The sequence below is a fragment of the Pygocentrus nattereri genome, chromosome 3, assembly GCF_015220715.1.
Source record: "Pygocentrus nattereri isolate fPygNat1 chromosome 3, fPygNat1.pri, whole genome shotgun sequence".
Classification (NCBI taxonomy): domain Eukaryota; kingdom Metazoa; phylum Chordata; class Actinopteri; order Characiformes; family Serrasalmidae; genus Pygocentrus; species Pygocentrus nattereri.
The window spans coordinates 30,930,872-30,958,711 of NC_051213.1; the positions used below are offsets into that span (position 1 = coordinate 30,930,872).

Genomic DNA, 27,840 nt, shown 5'->3' on the forward strand with positions numbered 1-27,840 from the left:
TTTTCTGTCCTTTTTCCCTTGTGTTCAGGTTGAGAAGCTCCTACATGTATATAATAGAGACATGTCTGAACATTGACGTATACCAGAATGAATGCTTAATTTATTTTTGTTTAAAGAAAAACAAATCTAGATAAATACATAGAAATGTATTTATTTTCACCTTAATAATGCAAGCTAATCAATAATTTGGAAATACTCTATGATCTACATAAACGTAAAAATTGTTTGTTTGTTTTTTTAAAATATATATATACACACACACACTCACACGGCAGTCTTAATGCATTATTAGCATAAGCATGTAAGACTTATTGGAATTCATTGGCATGTTTTTTACCACAAATACGAGTTTGTAGGCATTCCGTCACTGCAGTGTGGTTTAAAAGTACACCATTATACTATGTGTAGGGGAGGTGGGGGCGCAAAAAAAACCCCCACAGCAATCTACCTGCCATGCTCTGCATTATGGTGTTAGATTACACACTGTGAAAGCAAACATGCTGTATCGATTTCCAGGGCACCTCTATTGGAAGAGAAATCCGTCTCAAACTACACGCTTTTCTCAGAATTGTGCATTCTCTTTTTAACCAGTAAACCGGGTTAAAACAGACTGGCTTTTACTGGAAACACTTGAAACCACATCCTGTTAATTTATCTCATGAACTTTTATAGCTCATAAAGTTTATTTTAACAACTAAGATCAACCAAAGAAAATCCTGTACTTCTCATCTCTGAAGAAAAGACATTTTTGCAATGTTACAACATTTACAATATAATAAAATATATGACTATTTTATGGACCTTATTAATGTCAGTTACCAGACTGGGTATTTTTTTAGTCCGTATAACAATGTTTGATTCTACACCCCACTAACCCATCATGTCTATCTAGATGAAACGTGTGTCAAAGTGCAGCTTTATGATATAATCATGTATAATTCATTATAAAAAAAATCACAGTGAACAACTCTAGATGTAGTGAAACAAAATGCTGCGTTTAATGTTTACAATCAAAAAAGTTAAACATCCTTCATTACTGAGGAGAATGAACGCTGGAAACTTTATTGGCCATAATTACTGTTTAAGAAATACAATATACAAAGTCATAAGGGTTCAGGAGGAAAGAGGCAGGTACAAAAGAGATGAGGGGAGCCGAAAGGCAGGGAAGTAAGGCTTGATATTTCACCAGGTTTGGTTTGTAGAGGAGAAGTAGGGATGGCTGGAAGAGAGAACAGTAAGCAGAGAATAATAGACAGAGGGGCATGATGGTGTTTATTCCTACAGTGTCACTGAGGGCTTCTCTGTATTTTTCAAAAGAATATTAAAAAAAATACATAACAGAAAAAAAAATTAAAATGAAATGAAGTATAAAAAAAGGAGGTTAAAAGGAAAAAAGTCAACATTTCTATGAAGGAAAACAGGCAGTTAGCCACTTCAAGTAGAGGGATTTCCCAGTGTCCAGTGTTGTGGTAAAGGGCGGGGTGGCTGCAGGAGGGTGGACTCCAAACAGACTTTTCTGGTGAACATTTACCATTAGCTGTGCTTTACCCTAACCCTTAATCCCCCAAATCTAAACCACTAAACCCTCATCATAACCTAGGCCAAAAAACTCAAGTATTACACCCTAACCATGGGATTGTTTGACAACTGTTCGCCAGAAAGGTCGGTGTGTGTCCTCTGGTGGTCGGGGCAGGCAGTGGGAAGAGGGTGAGGGCAGTCAGGGAGGGGGGTATCTACATCAGCAAGCAGGGTGTCCGCCCTTGGGGGACTCCACCGTCCATCTTCTCAGCCTCTAAGATTATCCTCTTGAACACCTCCACTGCGGTCTGCCACCAGAGATGCAAGAGACGCCATTACAAACAATTTCTATATACAAACATACAAAACAGACCTGTGCAGATGATTCTATCATTCTACCAAAGTGGTTCAAAGACAGAGTTTGGACTTTTAACTGGATTTTAGACTTTTTTTTTTGCTTTACCTTATTATGTGTGTTGATTAAAAAGAAACGATTAAACACTGAAAAACAACCATAATGCTGGTGAAACTTGTTTCAGTGGTGACAACCTTAGTCAATTTTGAGCAGACCTCAAAAATGCTAGTCAGTACATGACTAATAAACACAGCTTTGAACAGTTGTACACACAAAATCATATTTTTCATTAAAACACAAAAAAGTTTACTTGTTTGCAGAAATTGTTTTTGGTACTGACCATTCTGAATGATTTTTAGACTTTGGGACACTTCAAAATGATGGGATCTCACTGCTCACAATAAGGGCCAGGGCAAGGATGCAGTCTCAGTTCCTGCTCTAAAATGCAGGGGTGTGGCTAAAATAAGTCCTAAACCTTCATGTATTTCGTGAGTGACATAACCAGGGTTATTATAGTTCTGAAATTTTTTATTTTTAATCTAGTTTTTTATTTTGGTTTTTGAATGCAGTTTAGTTTTTGTTAGTCTTAAGGGGATATTAAAAAGGTATTAGTTATTTATTTCATTTTCTAAAAAAAAAAAAAAAAGGAATAGTTTTAGTTTTTATTAAGTTTCATATTTAGCTTTTAGTGTTATGATGAACATTGAGATTTTGATAAAGGTAGAATGAAATGAATAGAACAGTAGACTGAGCTCAACTTGGCTCCAGCTTTCCATAAAGAAAGCCAAACACAAGAAAGCTAAATTCCCATTCAAGCAGTGACAAAACTAGAGTTTTTCCTCAGTAAGTGCATTTAGTTTTTCTGAAAACACAAAACACATTTTTCACTTTTAGTTTTGGTTTTAGTAAGTTTTAATCAACTATAGTTACCCTGATGAGAAGATGGAATGGCATTTTTTTAATTAAGGTTTTATATTTTAAATTTTAACTCATGAAAAAATTATTTTTTCATTTTCATTCAGTTTTTTTTAAAAAGGATAAAAATATTTCTTTGTAAGTTCAAATTTTGGGGTTAGGGTTTGGGACAGCCATCTCTCAACAGAAAGTACCTTGCAGATGATGATTTTGCACATGTATAGCTTTTTACTATCTCAGTGAGGACCTTGGGTTTAAATATAACAATCCTCGAAAAAAATCTGAAGTCTGAACACTTGATTGTTTTTTAAATTGTGTTTTTACTGTGGGTCTGCAGACTGAACCAATTCAGTAAAATGCTCCATATAAAAATATACAATAAAGCATAATAAACAGAATAGAATGACACCACGTTAGTGTGTCCAGAAGCACTTACAGAGTGCATTACTAACACAGGTGAACTCACTGCAATTAGCAAATGTTTTTTCTCCCCTAGAAAAATAGCAGCAATAATTCAGCAAAATTACAAGAGCAGTCAGCTTACTGTGAGTGATCTGGCTGTTCTAAATAAACCAAACAAGATCCACCATGAATCAGAATAGCATTTTAATTTAACCCCTTAAAGTGGCAACAATAAAGAATAAATGTTTATTATTAAATTATTCCTCTTAATACTACTATGTAAAACTACAATTTAGGGAGGAAAAATGCAGATATTTATAGTAATTATGATAAATGATGTGACAGGATCTTGTGACTAGTCAGTACTTAAAAATTATGCATTTTTCATAGTAATGTGGCACTGCTGGCTCTTTTTTGTCTGTTCCAACAAAATACTGTGATGTACATTGTGAAAAGTTATATTTTTGCCATATCGCCAATCCCTAGTACTATGAAATATTCAGTAACTACTATGAAACGTGAGTTATTATTTTATTTATATATATATATATATATATATATATAAATATAAAATAAAATAATAAAAACTCACATGTTTCATAGTAGTTACTGAATATTTCATAGTACTAGGGATTGGCGATATGGCAAAAATATAACTTTTCATTTTATATATATATATATGGGTTTATGAGGTTAAACTGAACATGTAATATTGAACCACTCACAGTAAATCAATTACGCAAAATAAAAAAGGCCTTTTCAAATAAAACCAATAGCCAAAGTAAATTGTACTGTTTCTGTCTCATGAGGCAAGACAACAAAATGATCAGTGCTTTTGACTCAAAGTCAGCTCATACAGAGAGTGGCCATGTTCTTCGGCTTGCGCAAAGCAGGCATATACACTATTGCACTGTCACACAGCCCACCAGAGAAACTGGAACTGTGATATTCAATTAGCAGCTTGCACATGGTTTCTCTCTCTGGGGCTGCTGGATCTCCAGGCTATGCTGGTGCTCAGAAAAGAGGCCTGCATGTATGGGAAGGGACAAGGGTTTATATCCTCTCCTCTATCTGGTTCTCCTTAAATCTGAGGTCAGATCTAGAGAGCAGTGTGAGAGGCTGGGTAGGAGTTTATGTAAGAGCTAAAGCCCACAGGCCAGACTGAAGCTGAAACACTGTCACTCTCATCGAACTGTAAATGTCAGGGACTCTCTGCGAACAACAGCAGTCGTGAAGAATAGAGACGAGGATGTAATTCTCCATTCACAATCTAACAAGGTTAAATTACAAGTCTGCTTACAAGCACAGTACATTATTGTAATTGCTGCTTTGGATCTGAACAGAATCTCTGGTATGCTCCTTATCTGTACAGATTCTAAAAGTATGCCTCGTAAAAGCCAACAACGATAATGTAGCCCCAGCATCTGCGGTCCTAGTCATGTGTAGTATACATCCACACTCACTCCTTCCCTCTCCCCTTCTCACACTGCAGTGCATCTCAGCATGCTAATGCATGACCTCATTACCATAGCAACTGCTTAGCAACCAACCCCTGCCCTTCAACCCTGTCCGTCTGCACTGACTCCAAGTGCTCATATTCCTCAGAGAGACACACATTCAATGTGAAGAAACGTTTGCTTAGTTTTTGGAATCAATAGTGAAGCAATCCAGTCTGATCTTGATCCTTCGGAAGAAACGCTATGCTAACCTCAGATCAGCAATTCTCACACGAATCTGTCCTATTCCCTGTGGAAACCCAGTCAAATCTTCCAAAAGTACTGCAGACCAGACTGAACATGTTGGGTCAGAGACAAGTCTATGAAGAAAGAATCAGGGACATGGAGTGCATCACTTCTGCTTCTCCTTCCTGAGCTGCTGCATCGTGCTCAGTAATAGGTGTATGAGGGACTGAGCGACTGCTGGGTGCACAGGGAAAAGGTTGTAAGCATAAAACTCAGCCCAAAATGCTATCTCAGATAAATTTTAAAACTCATAACCCGTCACTGTGGGAGCACAAGCCACACTTCCCCTATCCAGAGAGAAAGTCTAAAAAAAACATTTGCACAAACTTTAAATTAGGTGAGCTTTTAAAACTGACAAACTGAGTTTCACTGCGTCAGAGACCGTGAGAGAGACATAGGGAAACTGTATATTTATGTGAGTTTTATTTGGAAGGGGAATAAAGTGAGACCTAAAGAAGCTTGTTACCTGATTCTCTTTTGCAGAGGACTCCATGAACGCTGCGTTCCACGATTCTGCCAATGCTTTGCCTTCTTCACAACTGATGACACTAAGACAGAAGAATGTGCATAAAGTCAGATTATGCCGTTTGTTCTCTCTATTGAATACTATTTGCAGGCCTTGTCTGAAACTGCTTTATTCATGTCAAACTGCTAGACGTACTGTGCAAGTCAGATACCACCCTTCATTTATTTAATTTACTATTAAAACAGCCAATAAGTCAAGTTTTTTTTTTCCAAGAAATACCTCTGAGTAGACTAGATATAAAGATAATCCACTTGTAGGATTTAAGAGGAAAGTCAATGGCATGCAAGTGAAAAAATGACTGCAAAAATTTAAGGTGTTTAGGATTATATGGATTATGCGAAGCAGAAAATGCAACCAACTGCTAAGACTGAACTTTGGAGGTGTGGAAAAAGTTCCCTGCAGCTTTAATAAAGGCAAAGGGAGGACAGTTTTTGATATTATATTAACTTGCTGAAAATTGACCAACTTATACTTTATGGCAGTTCTGACAGAAAATGAAGGGCAACAATAATGAAAGGGTCAAAATAAATGAAGGGTGGTCTCAGAGTTTTGCACAGTACAATAGTTTTTCAGTACATTTTAATGTAATGTAACTGGCAACCAAAATCATCAAATCAGTCAGTCAAATTGGATTTAATAATCAACACTAAACATAAAATGGTCAAAAGAGTAGGCCAAAAAACCAAAACAGGCAAGTTCATGCATGTCACCATATGAACAAAAAAGTAAATATTAATTTTACTGTAGCATTTTAAAGTAATATGCAGTCTGACCCATTTTCCCCCAGATTATACCTTTAATTCTTGTACATTGACTATGCAATGTTCAGCTGTACTGTCTACAAAAGATTAGACTGGACACACTCTGTACTAAGGAATTTGCATGTGGATCGGGGAGTAAAGAATCTGACTGAGACATCTCTCCTTCATTTATAGTGATTCATTTACATTTAACAACTATTGTTTTAAGAACACAGGGCTAAAAAGGAAACCATTGGAGTTGTTGTACACACTTCTACAGCAAACTAGTTTAGCTGCAAGACCTTTAATGAATCAGTCTCTGCAGAATAGAACCCCACTCTAAAGCATGCTGTACAGCAGTGGGGCAGCTGCTTTGAGAACCCTGTGGTCAGCCTGCAGTCCCCTCTTCATTACTTCCTCTGCTGGGGGGGCTGCAGATTGGATGGCAGATAAAGCTGAACGTGCCACTCTATACATGTACTGCTTTATGTGGCCTATCGACAAAACTCTAATGGAGCTATTGATCCAGAAGGGCTGTAGATAACATGCACATACACACTAAACACACAAGCAGACACTGACACACACTCCCACTGCAATCAATCTGGAGGCTGAGCAGGTTCAGGACATTGTTTATTGTACTGAAAATGCCGATCTTACAGCCTTGAGTAACCAACAGAAATGGAGGCCTCTGCAAGTTTCCCATCTCAGGATTTGAACACAAGCTCAGGAAAGGTTGAGAAGAGTTGAGACTAGGGCCTGACCAATATACTAGTTAGCTATTAATACTGTCAATTAATTGGTATAAGTGTAGCGAAGAAAACTATTCACTTTTGATGACATACACATACATACATACATTTTTTTTTTTAAGTGACCCTTATCAGTCCCACAACACCACATACATTCTAGGGCGCACACACACACTAGGGGGCAGTGAGCACACTTGCCCGGAGTGGTGGGCAGCCCAATCCGCAGTGCCCGGGGAGCAGTGGGGGGTTAGGTGTCTTGCTCAAGGATATCTCAGTCATATGCTGTCGGGCATCGGGCTCTGGGCATCGAACCGGCAACCTTCCGATCACGAGGCTGGTTCCTTAACCTCCAGCCCATGACTGCCCATATTATTCTTTCTGCATAAAGCAGTTTAGACCCACCTAGCCATTCATGTTCAAGTTATGGAAGTTGTGCAGTGTTCCAGTCCTTTTCGAAAGAGGCACAGGATAGCAACGTGTGACTAATACAGGGTAGCCAATCAGAACATAGCTAATTTACATAGATCAGTTTTAAAGTCTCAATAACAAAAACAGCCTGTTAAATTCTGGGGGATAAAGAGAGGTTGGACATCTGTCATATATCAGTCACCATCAATACTTCCATGAAGTACCACTGACTACAAAATACTGGACCAGAAACTGGATTCAGCGTAGTGGTGGATGGTATGACAAAAACATACTATCATGATGGTTTTTCACAATACATATGTTTCATTATCCATCCATCCATCCATCCATCCATCCATCCTCTAGTCCATAGGAGCAGTTAGATCTATAAGCCTTTAAAATCATTTTGTGGGCCAATTTCATCACATAAACCAAGTGTCAAATGCTAGAAATAGATTCTCTTTCAGAAATAGTCTTTTTTTTCATTATACAACAGTTGCAAACAGAGAGATCCACTGTAATGTTGCCCATTGGTAGATGTGAATTCTGACTGCTAGGATGCTGAGACTCTGAGATGGATGTGCTGACTGCACCAGACTCAGCCTCTCTTCTCCTGCATAAAACAGTCAGAGAGATCAATACTGTACAGGCCAGAAACTCTTCTATCTAGCAACCTTATTCCACACACTACCACAACGCTTAATTGAAGCATACAGCTCTCAAGTGCTGAGCTTCAAACTGCCACTGTGGGTGCGTGAGAGAAAGTCAGAGACCGTGTCTGTCTGTGTGTGTGTGTGTGTGTGTGTGTGTGTGTGTGTGTAGCAGAATGGAAATTAGGACTTAGGCCAGAAATAATTTAAGTGGGAATCACAAGTAATTTTGCCCAGAGCCAGGCTGTGTGTGAGGATTTATTGAAATGAGGCTTTTGGTTTTCAGCAGAGAGAAAAGGAAAAGGTGTGAAGAATTCACACACAGGGCAGCCTGTCTCCAATTAAATGAGGGGGAATTTTCATCCATTACTTCATATCCCGTGGAATAGTGTTTAGAGCCAACCCCCATCTATTCTATTTCCTGTTTATCCCTTTGTTGTAGACTTTTTTTTTGAATGCACCTCTTCAGCAGCCTCTTAAATCAGACACAATGGTGTGACCATTTCCTGGGTTAGGTCATACTCTATGTAAAGCTTTTCAAAATACTCACTGCAAGTCTTACTATAAACTACCTTGCTGCAAAATCTGACAAAAACAACCACCATGACTAGAAGATATAACAGCTCTCCATCAGCCAAGAACAACCGTCACAGCGTGTTCCCTGCTCGTTTTGGGAGCTGATGCTGGGACTCAGTCTGACCTATTTATGTGAGCACAGGGACATCTGACATCAGACAGCTCCTCTCTCTCCTCTCTTGCACTTACATCTCTCTATACATATATCTTGGACTTTACATGTTGATGACAAGGCCAGACTTGACTGATCGCTTGAACCAACTATCCTGCTTTCACTCACTTTGGAGTACACCCACTTGCTTTCTTTTATTAGACAGTTTTAGCCATATAAGGAATTCCTGTGCAAAAAAACTCACTGCTCTTTCGACAAGTAAGGATGTGAATTCGGTAAGCTCATGCTTGTATCCCCCTCTATTTAAAAGCCTGATATTAGTCACCCCTTTGTCCAATTTAATAATCTCTCAACGACACTCCTCGGACCAATATACAGATGAGTCACATAAAAACCAAGCGGATGGCTCAACCTAACACTTCCTAGTGGAATTCATTATTGCCAATAAAGAGGAGTTAAATGTTACATGACTGTAATTATAAAACAAGCTTACATTGTTAAAACCTATAATTCAAGAACATTGCGCTTCATTTATCTCATTGCAAATGGCACAAAAACAACTGAAACTAATACTGGAAGACCATTCTGGTCAGGTGTTTACTGTTTAGAAGCTTCTAAGGTTTGAAATGAGGTACTCTTAACTGAAGCTCTTCATTTAAGATGAGGTTAAGCTAGGATATGGTGCTCAAACTACTCAATTACTCTACTAGCCCTCAAGAAGAAATACAAAGCTTACATCACATCACCCAGTATGTGCTATTTCAGATAGGATAAGATTCATTCTTTTTTCACCTCTAATATTCAATCCAGCATTTTCTGCTGATATCAGCCCAATTCCAATATCCATCAATACAGATATCTTTAGTTGTCATGTGACCTGGCATTGTGTAGATTATTTATGCAGTTTATTTATGCAGTACATGACTTACCGTTCCATGTGTAGGTCTTTCTTATTTCCCACCAGCATTATGGGTACTCTAGATAAAGACAGAAGAGACATCTCACTACACGGCACTCATCTCCATCATGTATTGATTGTATTGTTCGTACAGCTGCAACACATCTTTCCTCATTGAGAAGTGGTATACACTTCTGTCAACAGCCCAAATAACATTTACACTTATGTAGTTCCCTTAGCATAAAGTAATAACTTCTTGTAAGTAGAATGTAACCATTCAATAAGCACAAAGATACTTACTGTACTTTACCCACCATATCCAACAATTTTTCATGAATAACTTTTACTACTTCAAAACTGTGAGAGAGAAAAGGAGAGAGAATGAGAATTACAGTAAGGCCATAGAAGATGTGTTTAAATGAAGTGATCACAAGTCCATCAGTAGCTGCCTGTAGGAGAGAAAACTGTTGAATTCCTTCCAAATCTATAATCCACTTAGCATGCAAAACCACAAAGAAAAAAAACGCCACAATATCTGAACAAAATCCAGTTTGCTTCACGAAGCACAACCTGTTCATGAGACTTGTACATGTGCTTGCCACTGCAGTAACTATCATCAAATGGTAACCTTGTCTGGGTCAAAGCTGGATGTACAGGAAATCAATAAGGTACAGAATATCCTGTAACACTCAGGAACTGCTACCATGAGCACATTTTCTATGTAGCAGATTATTCCACGAAACCATTAGAGTGATCACTGTAGTCATTGGCTGCATTCCTCTCATCTCTATTGAACTCTGGACAGATATGCAAAATTACTGGGTTAATCCTAATACTCACAAAGGCACATAACAATGAGCACATCAGTGTAAGACTTTCTTCTTTCTTTCCTTCATTTTTCATAAACATCAAACTAAGTGGCTCAGCATGTCAGGAGAAAACATCACACAGCGAGCAGGGAGAGTTAGGCATGTTTCAGGGAAAACTATTTAGGCTATTCATTTGTATTTATGTGAATCGTCCCAGTGGAGGCAAACGGGCAACCTTTCTGCATTAATGATCACCGAATTCTCGTTAGGAATAACTCCACTGAAATCCCCATTTACATTAAACTTTAGGTTAAATAAAGATCTTTGATGGGGTTAGTTCCTGTAAACATTTTCTCCAGAGAAAACAAGGACTTTCCCCAGATATCTCAGGGGACCACAGACCACAGTCAGTTGACTTTCATGTGGAGAGCAGAGCTGGTGAAATCTGCCCTTTAATTCAGATCTGAGACCAGTTCAGTGTGTGCTTTGTTGTAAGTAAGGTTTGGATCTAGATTTGACTTATAGAGGTTGAAACAGTAAGGCTGAGACAGCTGAGCCCATTCAGCTCTAGTGCTCCACTAAATACATCTAGATTGATTAAATCAGTATCTTAAAAAGTTTTGAAGGTCCTATTAATGGATAATGGAGGCCACATGAGAGATTGAATTGGAGAGAGAAAAAAGAGAATGTAAAGTATGAATGTAAAGAATGCTTGGATTTGTAGTTCAACTCAAATACAACCATGCCATTCTCTCCACCTCGCTCCATCTGGCCTTTCATAGCATGTTAGGCACTACTGGGACCAAAACGTAGGTCCCAGTGGCTGTAGGAGCTCAATTTATCTGCACAAGCTACTTAGGAGCCTTAATCTTTAAAGCTGAAAGTGATATCCTATACCAATAAAACAGCTGAATTACATTGGACATATGAAACAGGGATAACATTACAAAATAAGTAAAGGGATCCCAGCAGTACTCCTCTTTATCTACAGCACTATGACCCTATTCGCAACTAGTTCTCCAAATCCGGAGCAAGTCATTCGCAGTATCATGCAAAGACTTGAGGAAGACTTAAGAAAGCTAATGTGTAACCTAGTTATGTTTTATCCACAGATGCCACCATTATGCAAATATTCATTTCAAGAACAAATCACAGCTCATAAAAAAAAGAGCCCTACTTAAGAAATCTGCATACTAAGAGGGACAGCATGGCATCATCGTTTTCTTTTCTGATACCAATACAGATACTGAAACCTTGAGTATTCGAAGATACTTATCTGATATTTCTTCTTTAAAGGACCAATTTCATGGAAAAATGAATAATGTATAAACATTGTTCAAGTTTCAAAATGTTTAATTCACTACACAGTCTGTAAATCCATCCATGTAAGCCAAGTTGAACTACTCATCATGTCTAATCTACTTAAATGTTCTACAAGCCCACAGGAAAAAAATGCACAGCTAACATCATGACACCACACGATGTGTGCTACCTGGCTAATTCAGCCATTTCACAGTGTGTTCTATTTCAAGCTAAATGTGTTACAGAATTCAACCTTTTCTCGCCTTTGATTTCTGACACAGTATTTTCTGCTAATACCAAGAGATGAATATGTCGTTCCACAAGGTCAAAAATCTCATAACGTTAAAGGCTATGAAGAAAAACTCAATTTCTCAACCTACCTTTTATTTGAGGTGACTGAATACACCAAAATGTACCCATTGATATCTATGGAATATGTTTGAGGGAAAATGGAGTATTCATCCTAAGGAGAAAGAAAAGGTTTAGTGAGTCAAAGGAGCACTGACGTAGTTCATTATGTAGGTTCAATAAATAGCGCCAGTCAGCTAAGTGTCAGTTCATCAGTTCATTAGTTCAAGGCTTCGCTATGATGTGAGTGTCTGCCTGTGCCCTACTCCCACTGCCCTTTCATACAGCCGTGCTGGGCTTGCTTACGGCAGTGCATCCCAGCTCACTCAGCCGTATGACTTCTATTTCCAGCTCAACCACCCCTGCTTTGATTGAATTTGAACCCATGTCAATTGGTGGGCAACATAATGGGATGCTTGGGCCACATATCTAAATCAGTTACTGTGTGCACTGTATGTGTGGATAGCTCAGGGTCAGTTCACTCTCTTACCTGCCCTGCTGTGTCGACCAGCTGCAGATGGTACTCTTGGCCATTGACTGTGATCATTTTAGTAAATGCTGCAGAGGAAGGGCGAAAAAAAAAATGAGACACAAAGAGGGAGAGAGTGAGAGAAAGAGAGTATCTGCAGAATTCAGCTCTAACTCTAGTAAGAATCGATACAAGTGCAAAAAGTGAAGAAAAGAAAAAAGCAAAGCAGATGGTATCAGTCTACTGGCCTCCTGAACGAGCTCCCTGAAACCGAAGCCCAAGCTGATAACCTAGGTATTATCACTGTAGCTGGTGAAGTAATCTAAAACTGCAATCAGGGAGTTTCAGAAGTGACACGAGGCTTGACAATACAAAAGTGAAGTCATTTTACAGCAATTTAGACTGGAGAGCAAGTGTGTGAGCTAAATTAAAGACAGCTATGCAAAAATACTGGCTCTGGAAGGCTGCACTTTAAAAGCAAGAAATCACTTGGCATAAGAAATGCAGTAACTTGCGGCAGCCTGAAGCTGTGAGCGTGATCTCAGAAGACTGAAAATCTAAGGCACAGCCGCACACAACACTTTGAGGACATAGCACATCCCTGAGGACAGGGCTAGCCGCCAGCAGCAGCCAGCCCGACAGAACACAGCAGAAAATAGCTCAGCGTGGAGCCAGTACGGTTAATACCTTTACTCAAGACTCCAGAGTCATTGAGAGCAGCCCCACTTCCACCCCCACCTTTCCCAAAGACAAATTAGCAAGTAAAATTACTAAGAAAGAGGAAGTCATCCATCAGCAATAATGAAGCTATTTTGCCTACTGCACCCAGGTTGGGCCTGGCATTCCAAACAAGTTTGGCATGTAGAGGGAGGAGTATTGAATGGCTCAAATGAAGGCAAGGAAAGAGTGCTATGGTAAAATCTCTGTGTTACAGAACAGACATTTGAATATAGACGTTCAAACTAGATCCACTTGGATTTGTATTGCAGAGAAATACAGAGTAATTTTTCATTTATTTATACAGGTTTTAAAATGCTACCAAACAATTCTGATATCATGCATCCCTAAGAATAAATGCCAGCTCTTCGCTGCTTCTGTAAGATCTCATCACTTGCATACTGTAGTAACTGCCCGAGGTTAGAATAAGAATACTTCAAGAATAAGAGAGTCACTTTCAATGAAGTTAAGAGTCTAGAGAGTAATAAGCAAAAACTCCACTGTGACCTCAAAAGAGAATGTCTCATAAAATACCACAACAAATTTTAAAGGACAGCATGTAAATACATACCAAATATAGGCTACACAGATGCCTCACATGACAAAACCTTTCACTGTGAATAATAAATACATGGACACGGACACGGACATGGACACACACACACACACGCTTTCAACCTGCTTCTCCCTCAGCATCGCGGGGAATCCATGGACATCTACACTTAAATGTAACCCTGGTAAAGTCGTTTGTTAATATACTTGTTACTTTTGCATTCTGGTGTTATTTGAGGCTATGACTAGACCTCTACAAAACAGTGATTAAATAAGCATCAAAGGTAACAGCTGCTTCCCTCCCACAAAAACACTATACGTGCAAAAGTCTGATGAACACCTGGTCATCAATATTAACTATATTAATAAGATATTAATCCACAGTCCAATTCTGGGACTTTATAACCCTCTAGCCAACGGTTAGTATTGGACATGGTGAACCAAGGCTCATGTGCTGCCATCTCAGAAGGTTCCATTCTGTTGGCCAAGCTTTTCAAAAGAAATTATAAAAGCTGTGTGTGTATAATAAAACACTTGCATCAGCAATAAATGCACCTTAAAGTAGCTGAATTCACTTAATAAAATCGGTGTCGATACTTTTGGACACAGTGTATTTTCATTAAGTCTGTACTGGAGGTAGTATTACTTCTACTCAAGTGCTCCAACAGTGTTTCCAAATGCCACTCCTTAGGGACGCCTGCACTGCCGCAACACACCTGGTGCAAGTCATCAAGGTCTGAATTATTAGTTCATCAACTGATAACGTTAAAGCAAATGTTACTAGTAAAACTGTCTGCCTCACCTGGTCGAATTTATCTCTCTAGCATCTAAAGCCAAGAAGTGCTGGTGTCTCCCTGGACTGGGACTGAGAATCATGGTCTTGTACTTCATTCATGCTTTACTGATAATAACACATGTAGAGATATAGCACGGTTGATGTCTCAGTTTGTTCTCGACATCATAACACCCACCACCACGCCACTAAGAACAGACCATTTGAAGACTGCAGCCACTACTGAGCAACACATATCTTTACAACATCTCTCCTTAAACAGGGTAACACTGCAGAAATTGAATGGTGCTGATCAGTGAATCTAACAGAACACGATAAAGATGTGCCCACTAGCATATTGTCACTGTCCAAAAGAGATTTTATTCCAATCAGTTTTGGAGCTTTATAGCTCTACTGGCCATGAAATCTTTTCAAAATGTAAACAGCAGATACAGTGTTCGAATTATGTAGAAAGGTGAAAATTTAAATAGAGGAAGTTTTTTGGAAAAGCAACAATATGCAATGTGTACAGATGAATAGCTGTACTCATACATATACCAAAAAGTGTGATAAATGTTAGATTTTAGGTTATATTGTATGTCCTTGTCTTTCTGTTAACCTTACATTTACAGAATGCTGAATGAGGCCATGTTTAAATTTAGGGATGCATCAATGCATGAATTATGGGCTGCTGCCGATACCAATGTTGATGCATAAATGTTCTCTTCTAAGCCGCTTCTCCTTCTGGGTCGTGGGGGGTGCTGGAGCCTATCCCAGCTGTCATTGTGAAGAAGGCAGGATGTAGGATTACAAATGTAGTAAAATGACTAAACTGCAGAAATGCAAGATTAGTAGACCAGCATTGCTAAAACAGTCTGGTCTTATGGAGTGCAATCACACATGTCATTTTTTAAAAGCAAATGTCTGCAGATATTATTGTGCATCTCCATTTTAAATATTTTGTTATTGCTGGATTTCTTTAACACTTTTATACTGATACCGTATAAGGAGTCTAAATTTTTCAAAATCAGCAACGTCCGCTAAAGTATATTAAGGTTTCTAGGAATTCATATGATGAATGTTTTGCCACGATATCTTTTTGGCATCATACACTGTGATACTGCACTTAGTATCAGCATCAAAGTCAAAATACTAGTATCAACCCTTCACACAACAGAACAAGCAACACACGAACAAACCAAAGAACAGAGCATGTCTAAAACCCAGCAGTGTGTAAATTAGTATGTAGTAGAATGAAGGCTATACACCCAGCTGCGCTTCAGAGAGCCTCTAAGACGAAGTTCATTACTCCAACTGCAGTCTGTGCACTTCCCAAGGCACATATAGCTTCACTTAATCACCCTGAGTCTAGAGTTACACATGCTACACATCAAGGTCTAAAAACGATCACGCTACTTCTAGAATTCTAGGATATGCACTGTAACACAGCACAGCAAAGATAATCTGTATGAGCAGCATCCTGAAGATGTAGAGTGGCTTTACTGATATAGTGGCCTACATAATACAATGAAGTGCCAAAGATAAACAGACCCAAAATTTAGGCTCAATATTGTGGTATCCAGAAATCATATAACTAGATACCAAGATATGATAATAATGTATACTTCAATGTTAAATTTAACATTTCATTAAATAGAGGTTAGATTATGGATGTGCATTCTAACTGCAACAGGGTTCATTGAGCAATAAAAAATAAATCTGCACTACAATGCAAAAAACTGCAGCATGCAGAGGAATACATTTTAAAACATCATAATTTAAAATAGCTTAAGTAACCTGGTAGGTCTTAATATCAAATGAGCAACAAAGCCTGTCCCTTCAAATGAGCTGAGCTAACAGTAGAGTTAACATGTACAATGCTGGATGCTGATGAAGACTTCTATACATGGTATTTTCACCTGAGTGTAAAATGTGGCAACATCTGTACCTAGCAAAGATTAGCTAGGATATTTAGTCTACTTAGCGATACAGCCCATCTCTGCCTTCTTTGTTGTGTCTTTGGCAAAGTGCTCATATTAATACATTTGCACTTGCTTACTAGCACATATTTTAGCTGCATTGGGCTGCTTAATTTTTTATGTATAATTAATTTAGTATTTGAGTACTTGTGCACCCCCCCTCTTTTTTTATATAAAACACACACACACACCTCATGTTTTCAGACCTTACAGAATGAAGAATTGCTTTCGTGCTGATCTAGGCACAGCTCTAAGTCTCCAAAGCCCAAAACCTGAGCATTAAAAAAGCCATACAGCTGATAGGCGAGACCATAGTTGAAGGGGCTGAGCTTCAGAGCTGTGTGTAATCAGTGCGTATGTGTGGAGGAGTTGCTGACCCACTGCTGTATTAAGGGTCGTGAGGAACTCAGCGGTGGGCTGCCTTATTTAACTGTTCCCCACTAATCTGCCTGACTCACACACAGCATTACCTCACAAAGCCCTGCACACTACTTCCTCTGAGTAAGACTGTGAACTACAAGTAAGCAAGCAGCTTTGAAAATAACCACTGTAACTGGCTTAAGGCCTACACTAGGATGCCATGCAGGATTTTATTGAGGAAAATAAAAAATATTTTATATATTTTATTATTTTTTTTTTTTCCTCTTTTCTCTCCTCTCGATAAGTAATCCTGAAATGTATCCAAATGATCTAACTGAACCCTGAAGAAATCTGAGATTTCATAATGCACAGAACAGTCTCAAAAAGCACTGTAATTGAATCAAATTGTGAGGTCAGAGGTTTACAGCACTCCTCAATACTGGACAGTCAGCATTTTGATATGGCGCTGGAGACTCCAGATTTCAGTGTCTCCCCAACTTGTATTCATACTGTGTGGGAGTTACTCTTAAATGTTTGTGAAAAACCAATGTAAGTGGAGTGGCTATTAGGAGCTCTCCAAGCCAAAGCTGAACTGCATTAGAAAGCAGGCAATTCTTGAGCAGGCCCTTGTCATGCTGCGGCTGCCGAACTCCATGTAAATAGCTGGCTGCGTCCGTCTCCTCAGTGCGCCCTAATGAGGAGAAATGCTGATTGTACCAGAGCGATGCAGAGCCTCACACTGAGCCTGACATATACATAACCTCAGATATACACCTGGCCTCCCTCCAGGGCCTGCCGACAGCCCTGCCAACAATCAAATCATACAGCAGCAACAGGAAGAAAATGAGGTCTGCTGGAAGGTGGTCCAAGCGGACATATTCAAGAGCACATATGCAGTCAGGCACAGTAGGGCTGCACAATATGGACACAATACTAGGACTGTGATTATAGTGTCACATACTGCCTTGCAGTATATTAAAGCCACATCGGTAAATCAATAATGTGACCTTTGCAAAGATTGGCCTGCTTTACTAGGATCAAGAGAATTTAGTTTTACTGGATTACAGGAGGATCTTTATTCATAAAAACACCAACAGAAGCACTCTACTGGAACTGGGACTGCTGAAGAAGCCAACAGGACATAGTAAAAACATTTGCATACTGCAGCCTTCTGAGACATCACTATTTCAAAAGGTGATAATTATTAATAAATGGTACACTGTGCAATCTTAATAAACCTACAAAACATACACAAAACATGCACTATGACGCTTTGCCTATGAGACCAATTACTAGATCACTAGACAGGGCCTCTCCTCTGTCTCTGTCCCAGTCTGCTAGATTAATTAGGATGCACTTACTGTTTTCTATGGTTGGATCATATGAGTCCACAAACTGGCCCTCCACAAACTGTATTGTCAGTGAGGACTTCCCTGCAAAAAAAAAAAAAAAAGGAAAACAAAAAGACAAATGTGAAAATCATTATGAATCAATAGCTTCTGAAATCAGTCCATTCATCAGTTACAGCAAGCTACATTCACATACTACAGCGTACACAGAAAATACTCTCAGCTGAAGAGTGCTATGTAGTTTCTGGTAAATGTCAAGCGTTGCCCAGAGACCTCAGCATTATGTAACCCACTTCTTAGTGCTCCCAGTAATTTCTCATATAGGTTAGCCCTAGTGTTAACAGCTTAGAAACTACACTGGACACACAATATTTGCACATTTCCACATTAAAGCATTTTTAGCATTTCACATGTACCTGCAGAAATAGACCAATGCTGCCTTTGTCTGCTAATTTGTGTGTAGTGGAAGAGAATGGAGCTGTAGTAGCAGCAGCACGAGATGTTTCACACTGATGTCTGCTGCCCGAGCGTGTGGGCAGAAATGTCCTGCAGCCTGTTGCTATAACAACCGTTCGCTCACATCGGCATTTGTAAAATGCGAGCCCTCATTCAGAGGGAAAAGCCCACAGGAACACAAGGGCACTCACAGAGGAAGACGCAGCTCACTGAGAGCTGAAGCTAATTTTTGCACTGTGTGGGAATGAATGTAACTGCTGTCTATTAGCAGGTTAGACAACAATGTTAAATGTTCACAGATTCCATCTCCAAAAGCTGTGGTGTGGTGGAGGCCTTGAAGGAAGAATGAATGAGAGAATCAAACACAATTCAAGGACTGAATGCGACTCCACTTACTGATTCACGGTCATCGTTTGTGCTTAAAATTTGCTGCAGAAAACGACAGTAACATGCTTTCCTGTTCTCAATAACACTCAAATCATGTTTTAATCTCTAATTAAATATTAGCCTTTGTTCACACTGGCCTCTACTGAAATAATCATTTGTGATATGTGCTAAAACCAAAACACAATTCTTCAAGTAAAAGATTTGATTCTGATTTCTAGGGAAACCTGAATAATGTATCAGATGAAGTGAAAATGAAACCTGATTTGACTGCTTATCTAAACGCTTTCACACGCTACAATTGCTGGAATGGCCTCAATACAAGAGTGGTTTCGAAACCTTATGGATACCGGTGTCCGGAACCCGCTCAGCTTTAATGAAGACGCATGGAAATTCAAGCATCCTTCCTCTGCCCAACTATAAATAGGCACTGCGACAGAGTTGGTAGGGAGAGAGAAGAGGCATATAGCTCAGACTGCTCCATGTGTGACCCCATACAGATAGAGAAAGGCCAGATGTGGGAGGGAGATTACACAAGGAACCACACAATGAAGGGAACGCAAATGGAGTTATCATGCACTGCTATCAAGAAGAGCTGGAAACTCCTGATACGAGAGCAGCTTTACCATATTTTAAGCATTTAAACATACACACTGATGAGTAGTTCCTAGTCTTCCACTGGGATGAACAATATCAGCAGAATGTTTAGAAGAGATATGCTACCTAAGAGACACACTACAGTGCCACAAGATAAATTCATTCAGCTCAAATGGAAAGAGTAGAATGAGAAGTAGGCAGCAGTACATCATAATACTTAATTGCTGCTGGTCTTGTCTTTTTACATTATTTACCTAAACGAACTGTTTAAACATCTAGACCTACTTTATTCTGGACACTGTGGATAGAAGAAAGGGATTAAGATAGAGAATTCAAGAATATTGAAAATACAATTAGAAAAATGTATGTCTCATAAGTGGGTGAGAGCAATATAGCATCAAGTCAAACATATCCCATCCTGCGCTGTACCAAACATATATTAAAGAGGTGGTTAGCGCTCTTTAACTACAGACAATATCCACTATATGCTCAGAAAAACATATATCGCAATATTGATAGAACCTTTTCTTATTGCCTGCCTCTACTCTTCATCATATCGCTGCTGTCGGAAGAAAACCTTGTATCTCCAAAATGGTAACTTTACAGGAGAAGGAAAAAACTTACTTTACTTTCAATGTAAGTCAATGGAACCCAAATTTTTCCCATGTCATTTTGGGTAATTTCTTTTAGGCCATTCATCATAAAATCTACAAACAATGTAAAGAGTAACAGATACTTTCAAATTGTGTCAAAAACTGAAAAATGCCAAAAATGGACATGCAAGGTTTTCTTCCGACAGCAACGATATGCTACACATGGCAAACTATAATTAAGCCAAGCTATCCTGCAAGATGACTGAAGTCCTGCAGAAATGCATAACTATGGGTAAAAAAGTAATCTAATGATTTGCCACTGCTTCACTGAGGCACCAAATAATGGCACAACACAGCACAAGTTAAACGCTCTCAATGCAAAATGCAGGAGAAAATGACGCCTTCCCTGACTGAAGCTTGAGCAAGCAACTTGGTGGTACTACTGCAATGGCTGTAGTACGGAACTCATCCATCTCCCCTCCCAAAGGCTGTGCTCAACTCGTGTGTGTCTTGATGCAATGTGTGCAAGCTCTCTGCGCTGTGCCTCAACTAAACAATGCACATATCGCTGTGGGCATTTAAGTATGACTGAAAAAGGATGGGGATAATACACATGCAACTCTCACAAATCAAGCAATCAAACTACCAACGTAGCGCTTGATCTCGGTCAAAACCTTATATCTTTACAGCCATTTGCAAAAAGAGTGATATAGAGTCCAAGTAAAAAGTGGCTAAGGGTTGCTGACTCTGTACAAGCCACACTTTTAGGCTGCTGTATATTATCTCCATAGTGCAATCTCATTGCACTCAAAGCTGCCTTTTTCCACTTTTGGCTCCCTAAGCAAATGATGGGCAGCAGGGAAGTAAAGCAGGGCACACCCTTACTGCATAGTTGAGACTTCTCCAAGAATTCCTCCCCTAAAAGGTGGGGGTATATTATTATGAGAAATCTCCTGGGACTCTCTATCGTTTGCATTACCTGCAGCGATGCCTTCTGGAGCTTTAATGTCCCAGTATTTCAGCCATACATCCACAACTGCCACACTGTGTGACTCACTGAAGAAATCTTCAGACTAGCTATTCATTTAGCAGCTCATACAGCATTATCCGGCCCGTGGGAGAACATATAGAGTCAATATAGGGTTCGTTCTGGCTGCCAGCGGCTACTTAAGACAATTTTATCCATGAGGCTGAAGTTGGCTTCCTATTCGACAGCTTCTTGCTGGAAATATCCCGTTCCACCTTAAATGTTGACGCGCCAGCATGTAACTGCTGCATCCTTTAAGGTGGAACGGGAAAATTCAAACAAGAAGCTGGCGCTATCCGACCTACACTGATACAGCCAAACCGCAAGATGAGCAATGTTTCTTGCAAGGTCATAGAAATCACCTCAAGTTATTTCAGTTGTCGTACTGCCACTTCGTAGCGTTCATTTTTATTTTCTGATAGCTAACTAACTAACTACCTAACTAGAATGTAACGTTACCCAAGGCCAAAACTAGCTAGTTAGTTAACGTTAGCTAACTTAAAGACATAAATACAACCGATATATTCGGTGTAGTCGCAGATACAGCGTGTAGACGGCGGCTTAAACCTGTCAGAAACACTGCTAACATTTAGCCAGCTAGGTTAGTTAACCCAGGTAGCGCTAGCTGGTCGGGGTACACACGACTGACATTCAGCTGATTCCGTCCGTCCGTCCACAACACGAATCAATGAGCGCACAGCAGACGTAAGTGTCCGACTTAAGGCAACAACGCTCGTCTAACGTACGTCCTCTACTCTACGCTACTGGATGGGTCTGCTACAAGCCCCGAGGGCGGCCGTTCCTTGGTTTACCCCCAAAAAGGCGAACAGTCTCTGCTCACAGCGACATCAGTCCTCGGCGCCACTTACCCACAGATCTGTAGCCCAGGACGGCAATTTTTCGAGATTTCGGCTGCGGCATCTTTTTTTCTTCCCCTAGCAGCGACACCACACCAATATCGACATAAAGAGGGCTTTTTGGAGCCGTCGCTTTTACATTTACTCAGTCTGATACGTTGCCTCGAAATCGTAAAACTCCAAGAGCGCAGAAACGCGTCGATTCTTCCAAACTGTCCGAAATTCAGTTAATTTAACGGAAAAGTATTCGAGCATCAGTATCCTCTCTGCGTCACTCCCCGAAGCAATCCTGCGTAAATTATTCAGGAATGTCTGCACTTGGTTGGTTGCAGGCACACTGGAAGGCGGGCTTTGCTCCTCACTTCGTATTCCTATTGGACAACGGATTCTCCGTGTTTTCCTTCACAGGAAATTCATTGGATGTTTTGAGTTGTCATTGACGACAGCAGTAGTCTGCACGCACAACTACGATGTACACACACAGAGAGAGTAGACCGTTGTCTGTTTTGATGATACATAACGCTGGGAAATGGTATGATTAGCAAATGAACCGTTTAATTAGTGAGAAATAACGGGAAAATGACAAAGTTTTCAAGCTTAACACATATTTTAGAATTAACCGACAATCCCTTGAACCATGAAGGTGTCATTAAGTTCATCCGCTTTAACCCTTTGTTGATCGCGCTATTGCAATGGAGGCTCGTTAGCAACGCAGCTGATGGCGGAGCTTTAAATAATTTGATATTTCACACAAAGACGCCAACATTAACACTAAACATGTATTACAGTAAATTACCATACATAAGATCTCAAACGTATAAGGGGTTTTCGTAGAAGCGGTCTTTGCTGACATCTACTGGACCTTCACCGCCATACAGCTTCCCGTCGAAACTAACTTCTCAAAATTAATACATAGCCTGTATTCGCTTTTTCCTTAAATTCCGTTAAGACACCAGGTAACTCCCTATAATCACTTCTAAGTTTAAAAGTCCATGACATCATTATTTTGTACGTACAAATCATACGTTTATTCTCTGTACACATAACTGCTGAAATCTGCACCACTGGAGAACATTATAGTACATGATCCTGCAGCAGCGCCGTCCAGATAACATAGAGAACTACAGCAGGGAGAGGACAGCAGCCCCTCAGGTAGGAAGCCACACCCTGACTGCGTCACATATCGCATCATAGTACACAAAGCAGCATGTACAGTACGCTGCCAGCAGATGCCCGATGCATTAATTCCCTGCTGTGTGTGTGTGTGTGTGTGTGTGTGGGTGTGTGTGTGTGTGTGTGTGTGTGTGTGTGCGTAGTACAGTATAGTAATATGTGATTTTAAAGTAGAGAGTTTTTTTCTCTGCACCTGTCGCCTTATTTTGAGTCAACAGTGGCTGACAGATTTTCCATACTGTTTCAGTTTATTTCTATAAGCCAAACACGACATGCTAAAGACGTGACGGCCCTCTTGACATCAGCTGTGAATTTTTATTTCTTCCGTTTTTATTATTTATTCACTACCTTTACGTTACAGATGACATCTAAACCGTCAGACAGTGATCATATTAAAATGCAGTAACTAAATAACAAATGAGGAAAAACAATCTGAACATTTGTTATTAACCCCTTTTCGCATGAAATACACTGAAAATGAAAAATAATACATTTGAAGCAAAATTCCAAAGGGTGTAAAAACTGTACGCCTGTGAATGAAGTGTTGAGAAAATCAGGCCGTTGAGCTTAAATTCGAATAAAATCTTCAGCTCATCATGTAACCTTTCAGTACCTGTTCGATTATTATATTATTCTGATTAATAATTATTTTCAGAAATTCTTTCAAAACGTGTCTCTTCACACACAGAGGAAAAAAAAGCTGCTCAGAGCTGTGCGGCCATTGGTCCGTTCATCACAGGACACGACGTCACCGCAAACGTCACTGGGACGACGGAGGGATTTGATTGGCTGAAGAGGTCGCGCGCTGGCACGTAGCTCAGTTAAATACCCTCGGTTCCTCCGCCCCTGCTGACATCAGCACTCTGCGATCTGATGCTTATTTCAGAATATTAGATATTGATCCACTTCTGTAACACGCTGTTGGTCTGACTGTAGGTTGATATCATTTTGTTTCACATTGTCCAGTCTTATATAAGGTCAGTGTAGGTGGTCATTATGTGTGAAATCAAAAAACAAGAACATAGAGTAATAAGAGTTTCTTTAGGCGACAAATCTTGTTATTCACATAATTAATCTTGTTTATGATAAGATGCTTCAAAAATCTATACAGGTGTATGCAAAATCTTGAACACCCCAGTCATGTAACGCTTTGTTGATTTTTTAAAGTAAAAAAAAAAATTGTTAACAGATCTTCCACACAGAATAAACGTGAATATAGATTTTTTTCTGCACAATTAGTGCACAATTTCGTTTTACTTGCCGAGTTTAACATAGTGGATAATAAAATAAATTAAAACAAAAATAAAACCTAAAATGTAACGTGTGCCAGAACTTTTGCGCAAGCCATATACAATCACCAACCACCTTATTAGGAACTCCTTGACCAAGGATGACCAACACAAACTGCGCAGCAACAGATGAGCTGTTGTCTCAAATTTTACATCTACAAGGTGGACCAACAAGGTAGGAGTGTCTAATAGAGTGGACAGTCAGTGGACAGTGCTCAAAAACTCAGCAGCACTGCTGTGTCTGATCCACTTGTGCCAGCGCAACACACGCTAACACACTACCACATTAGTGTCACTACAGTGCTGAGAATGATCCACCACCCAAATACCCGTTCTATCCACAATGTCTTTAATCACAAAGAGGTGCAAGTATAAACTCTACACCCAGAAGTATCTAGACATCTTGTAATTAATGTATAGAAGCCATTGCTGACACATGTCTTCAACTGCGCACACACAGCTTGTATAATCTCCATAGAAAAGCACTGCCAATAGAATGAGACACTCTGGGGAAGCTGCACGTGAACCATGCCCAATGAATAACACCACCAGTACTGGGCTGTGGAGCAGTGGAACTGTGTGGAACTCCATCCAAAACCTTTGCAGTGAGTTGGAGAGGAGTTTGTGATCCAGAACTAATCATCCAACGTAAGGACCTCACTAATCCATCCATCCATCCATCCATCCATCCATCCATCCATCCATCCATCCATTTTCTAAGCCGCTTCCCCGTCAGGGTCGCAGGGGGTGCTGGAGCCTATCCCAGCAGTCTTCGGGCGGAAGGCAGGATACACCCTGGACAGATCGCCAGTCCATTGCAGGGCAGACAGACAGACACAGACAGTCACTCACACATTCACACCCAGGGGTAATTTAGCACGTCCAATTGGCCTGACTGCATGTCTTTGGACTGTGGGAGGAAACCGGAGAACCCGGAGGAAACCCACGCAGACACAGGGACCAGGGAACATGCAAACTCCACACAGAGAGGACCCTGGTCACCCGCTAATCCTTGCAGCATTTTTCTAACATCTAGTGTACAGCCATCCCAGAAGAGTAGAGACTGTAACTGCAGCAAAGAGGCACAAACTCACTATTAATACCCTTGATTTCTGAAGAAATGTCAGATGAACAGGTGTCCACTGTTTGACTGTATCAGCCTACTAGAAGACTCCTGCCTCATACTTTTAGTGCTTTCCCTGCTTTCAACACACCAGATTCAACTCGGGTCATGAACAAACTCTTCACTTTAAATCTCGTTTTAAACTGAAAATGCTTTTAATGCATCAAAAAGTATTTTAACTTTGTGTTGGGTGCAGGACTAGGAAACAATGCTGTTTTAACACAGTGAAGGCTTTCAAATGCAGAATAGACCACTTTCAAGAATTTATTTTTATTTTTTTTCATGATATTTGTTGTTAGGTGTGGGCTTAGTCCATGCTAGAAAGATCACTGTTATAGAATAATCAGCATAGCCTTCATTAGAGTAATGAAAATATGCTTTATATATCAGCCGGTACTCTTTTCAAAAACACGTTGTATTTAACATCGTTTCACCTGGATTTAGGCCTACAGGATTTCGGAATGCAACTTCATTGGAAATGGCTCCATCTTCAGGAAGATCCTGAACTCACCACATGTTCCCCATCAGTGTTAAAACTGTCCCTGACACTTCATTAAAAGACTGAAATGAGTGAATTATTAAACTAAGTTAATTGTATATCTATCTCAGACATAAATGCGTCAATGACATATTTTCAACAGGCCAATTTTAAAGACAAAAAGTAAGTATGTCTATTGCAATTGTTCAAACACTGAAAATGTTGGGAACCTATACATTCATATAAACATTTTAGATTGTTATTTTAGTATTTTTTTATTTAGATGAAATGGCTGTGGCCTTTAAAAAATGTCATGTGGTGCGACCATGATTTATGCTAAAATTAATTCACTTCCTTGACACAACCTTTCTAGTAATATTCTCAGTAATATAAAATGTTTACAAACAAAGGGTTTGCATAAAATTTTTTGACATTTGAGTTTTATAAATAATGATCTCATATTTTTGTTCTGTAATGTCACTTTAAATGAATTAACAGACTTATTTTTCCTGAAAATCACATACAACTTATAAAATGTTTTTTAAAAACCATTAACTCAAACATACTGTAACAGCGACTAACATTTCAGCCATCATTTTCAGAATACAGTTTTTGCTTTTATGTGGTGCACCACATGATGAGGAGTCACTCCAAATGACACTTCATATCATTAAAAATCCACTCAAAAATATCAATAAACGGTCAATTCCATACAAAAAATAGATTTGAACCAGTTTGATCATAATTTCAAAGATTTGTTAAATGTTTCATAAACTTTTTTAGAAAAAATCACATAATTATAAATGCAGCACATTCATGGCGTTGTTCAGAACAAACATTTCATTTAACTTAAGAATGGAATAAATGAATTTTTTATTTTCAAAACATTTTGACCAGACTCAAGTGTCTATTGTTTATTATCATGTAATCATGCCTTATAACAAGCAGTTTTAATTGAAGTGCACATTTGTGAACAAGCATTTCATTTCAAACTTAACAATCATCGTGCTGCTAATGGGTATTTGGAATGACCATGTAAAAGTGGGGCATGTGATTGACCCTGTGGACGTCTATTTTAAAACATTTGCAAAAGTTTATTCTCCATTTTTGAGGTCACCTGCTTCCACTGTAAATTTACAGACACCAGCTGAGCAACAGCAATGAACATGAGAGACTATGTGCAGAAATTAATTTATCATATATTATGCACTGTAAAAAAAAGGTTTGTTGGTTCAATCTAAATAAAAATACTTCCTTTGATAGCACATACATTAACTAGTTTTATTTAAACTTAATACTCTGAATACATTCTTTCATTCATAGTATTTTTTAACTGAATAAAACCTGTTTAATTGCTTTTTACTACATGAAGTAATTTATACAGGTTGAACAAGTCATTGTTTACAGTTTGTTCACAGAAAGGAATTTCAGTGCTGCATTTGCTGATATGCAAAAGTGAAAACAACTTAACACATCTACAGCGAATACATTAAAATATGACGTTTTCTGCTCATTTAGTGCACAAATTTCATCATGACATACATCTAAGTGCATAGTTGATTTTGGACTAATGATAGATGACAGCAGATGCAATGTTAACAAAAAATGCATT

At 39.2% G+C, this 27,840-nt stretch overlaps 1 protein-coding gene across 1 annotated transcript; it reads right to left on the minus strand.

Moving 5' to 3' along the window:
• Nucleotides 1-974: 974 nt before the first annotated feature.
• Nucleotides 975-22,463, minus strand: rheb (Ras homolog, mTORC1 binding). Its single transcript, XM_017706818.2, has 8 exons — nt 22,178-22,463; nt 18,264-18,335; nt 12,544-12,611; nt 12,086-12,168; nt 9,895-9,951; nt 9,626-9,673; nt 5,399-5,480; nt 975-1,826 (listed from the first exon to the last, which is right to left on the minus strand). The coding sequence occupies exons 1-8, from the start codon at nt 22,227-22,229 to the stop codon at nt 1,734-1,736; spliced, it is 555 nt and encodes a 184-aa protein (XP_017562307.1). The 5' UTR covers nt 22,230-22,463; the 3' UTR covers nt 975-1,733.
• Nucleotides 22,464-27,840: the final 5,377 nt, after the last annotated feature.

What these genes read in the sequence shown, in the direction of transcription:
- rheb (XM_017706818.2), bottom strand. Translation starts at nt 22,229, where the DNA reads ATGCCGCAGCCGAAATCTCGAAAAATTGCCGTCCTGGGCTACAGATCT. An exon ending in TGGTCGACACAGCAGGGCAG is followed by an intron (nt 12,169 to 12,543) that starts GTAAGAGAGTGA and finishes CTTTCTCCTTAG; the next exon opens with GATGAATACTCCATTTTCCC. An exon ending in AAAGACCTACACATGGAACG is followed by an intron (nt 5,481 to 9,625) that starts GTAAGTCATGTA and finishes CTTCTGTCTTAG; the next exon opens with TGTCATCAGTTGTGAAGAAG.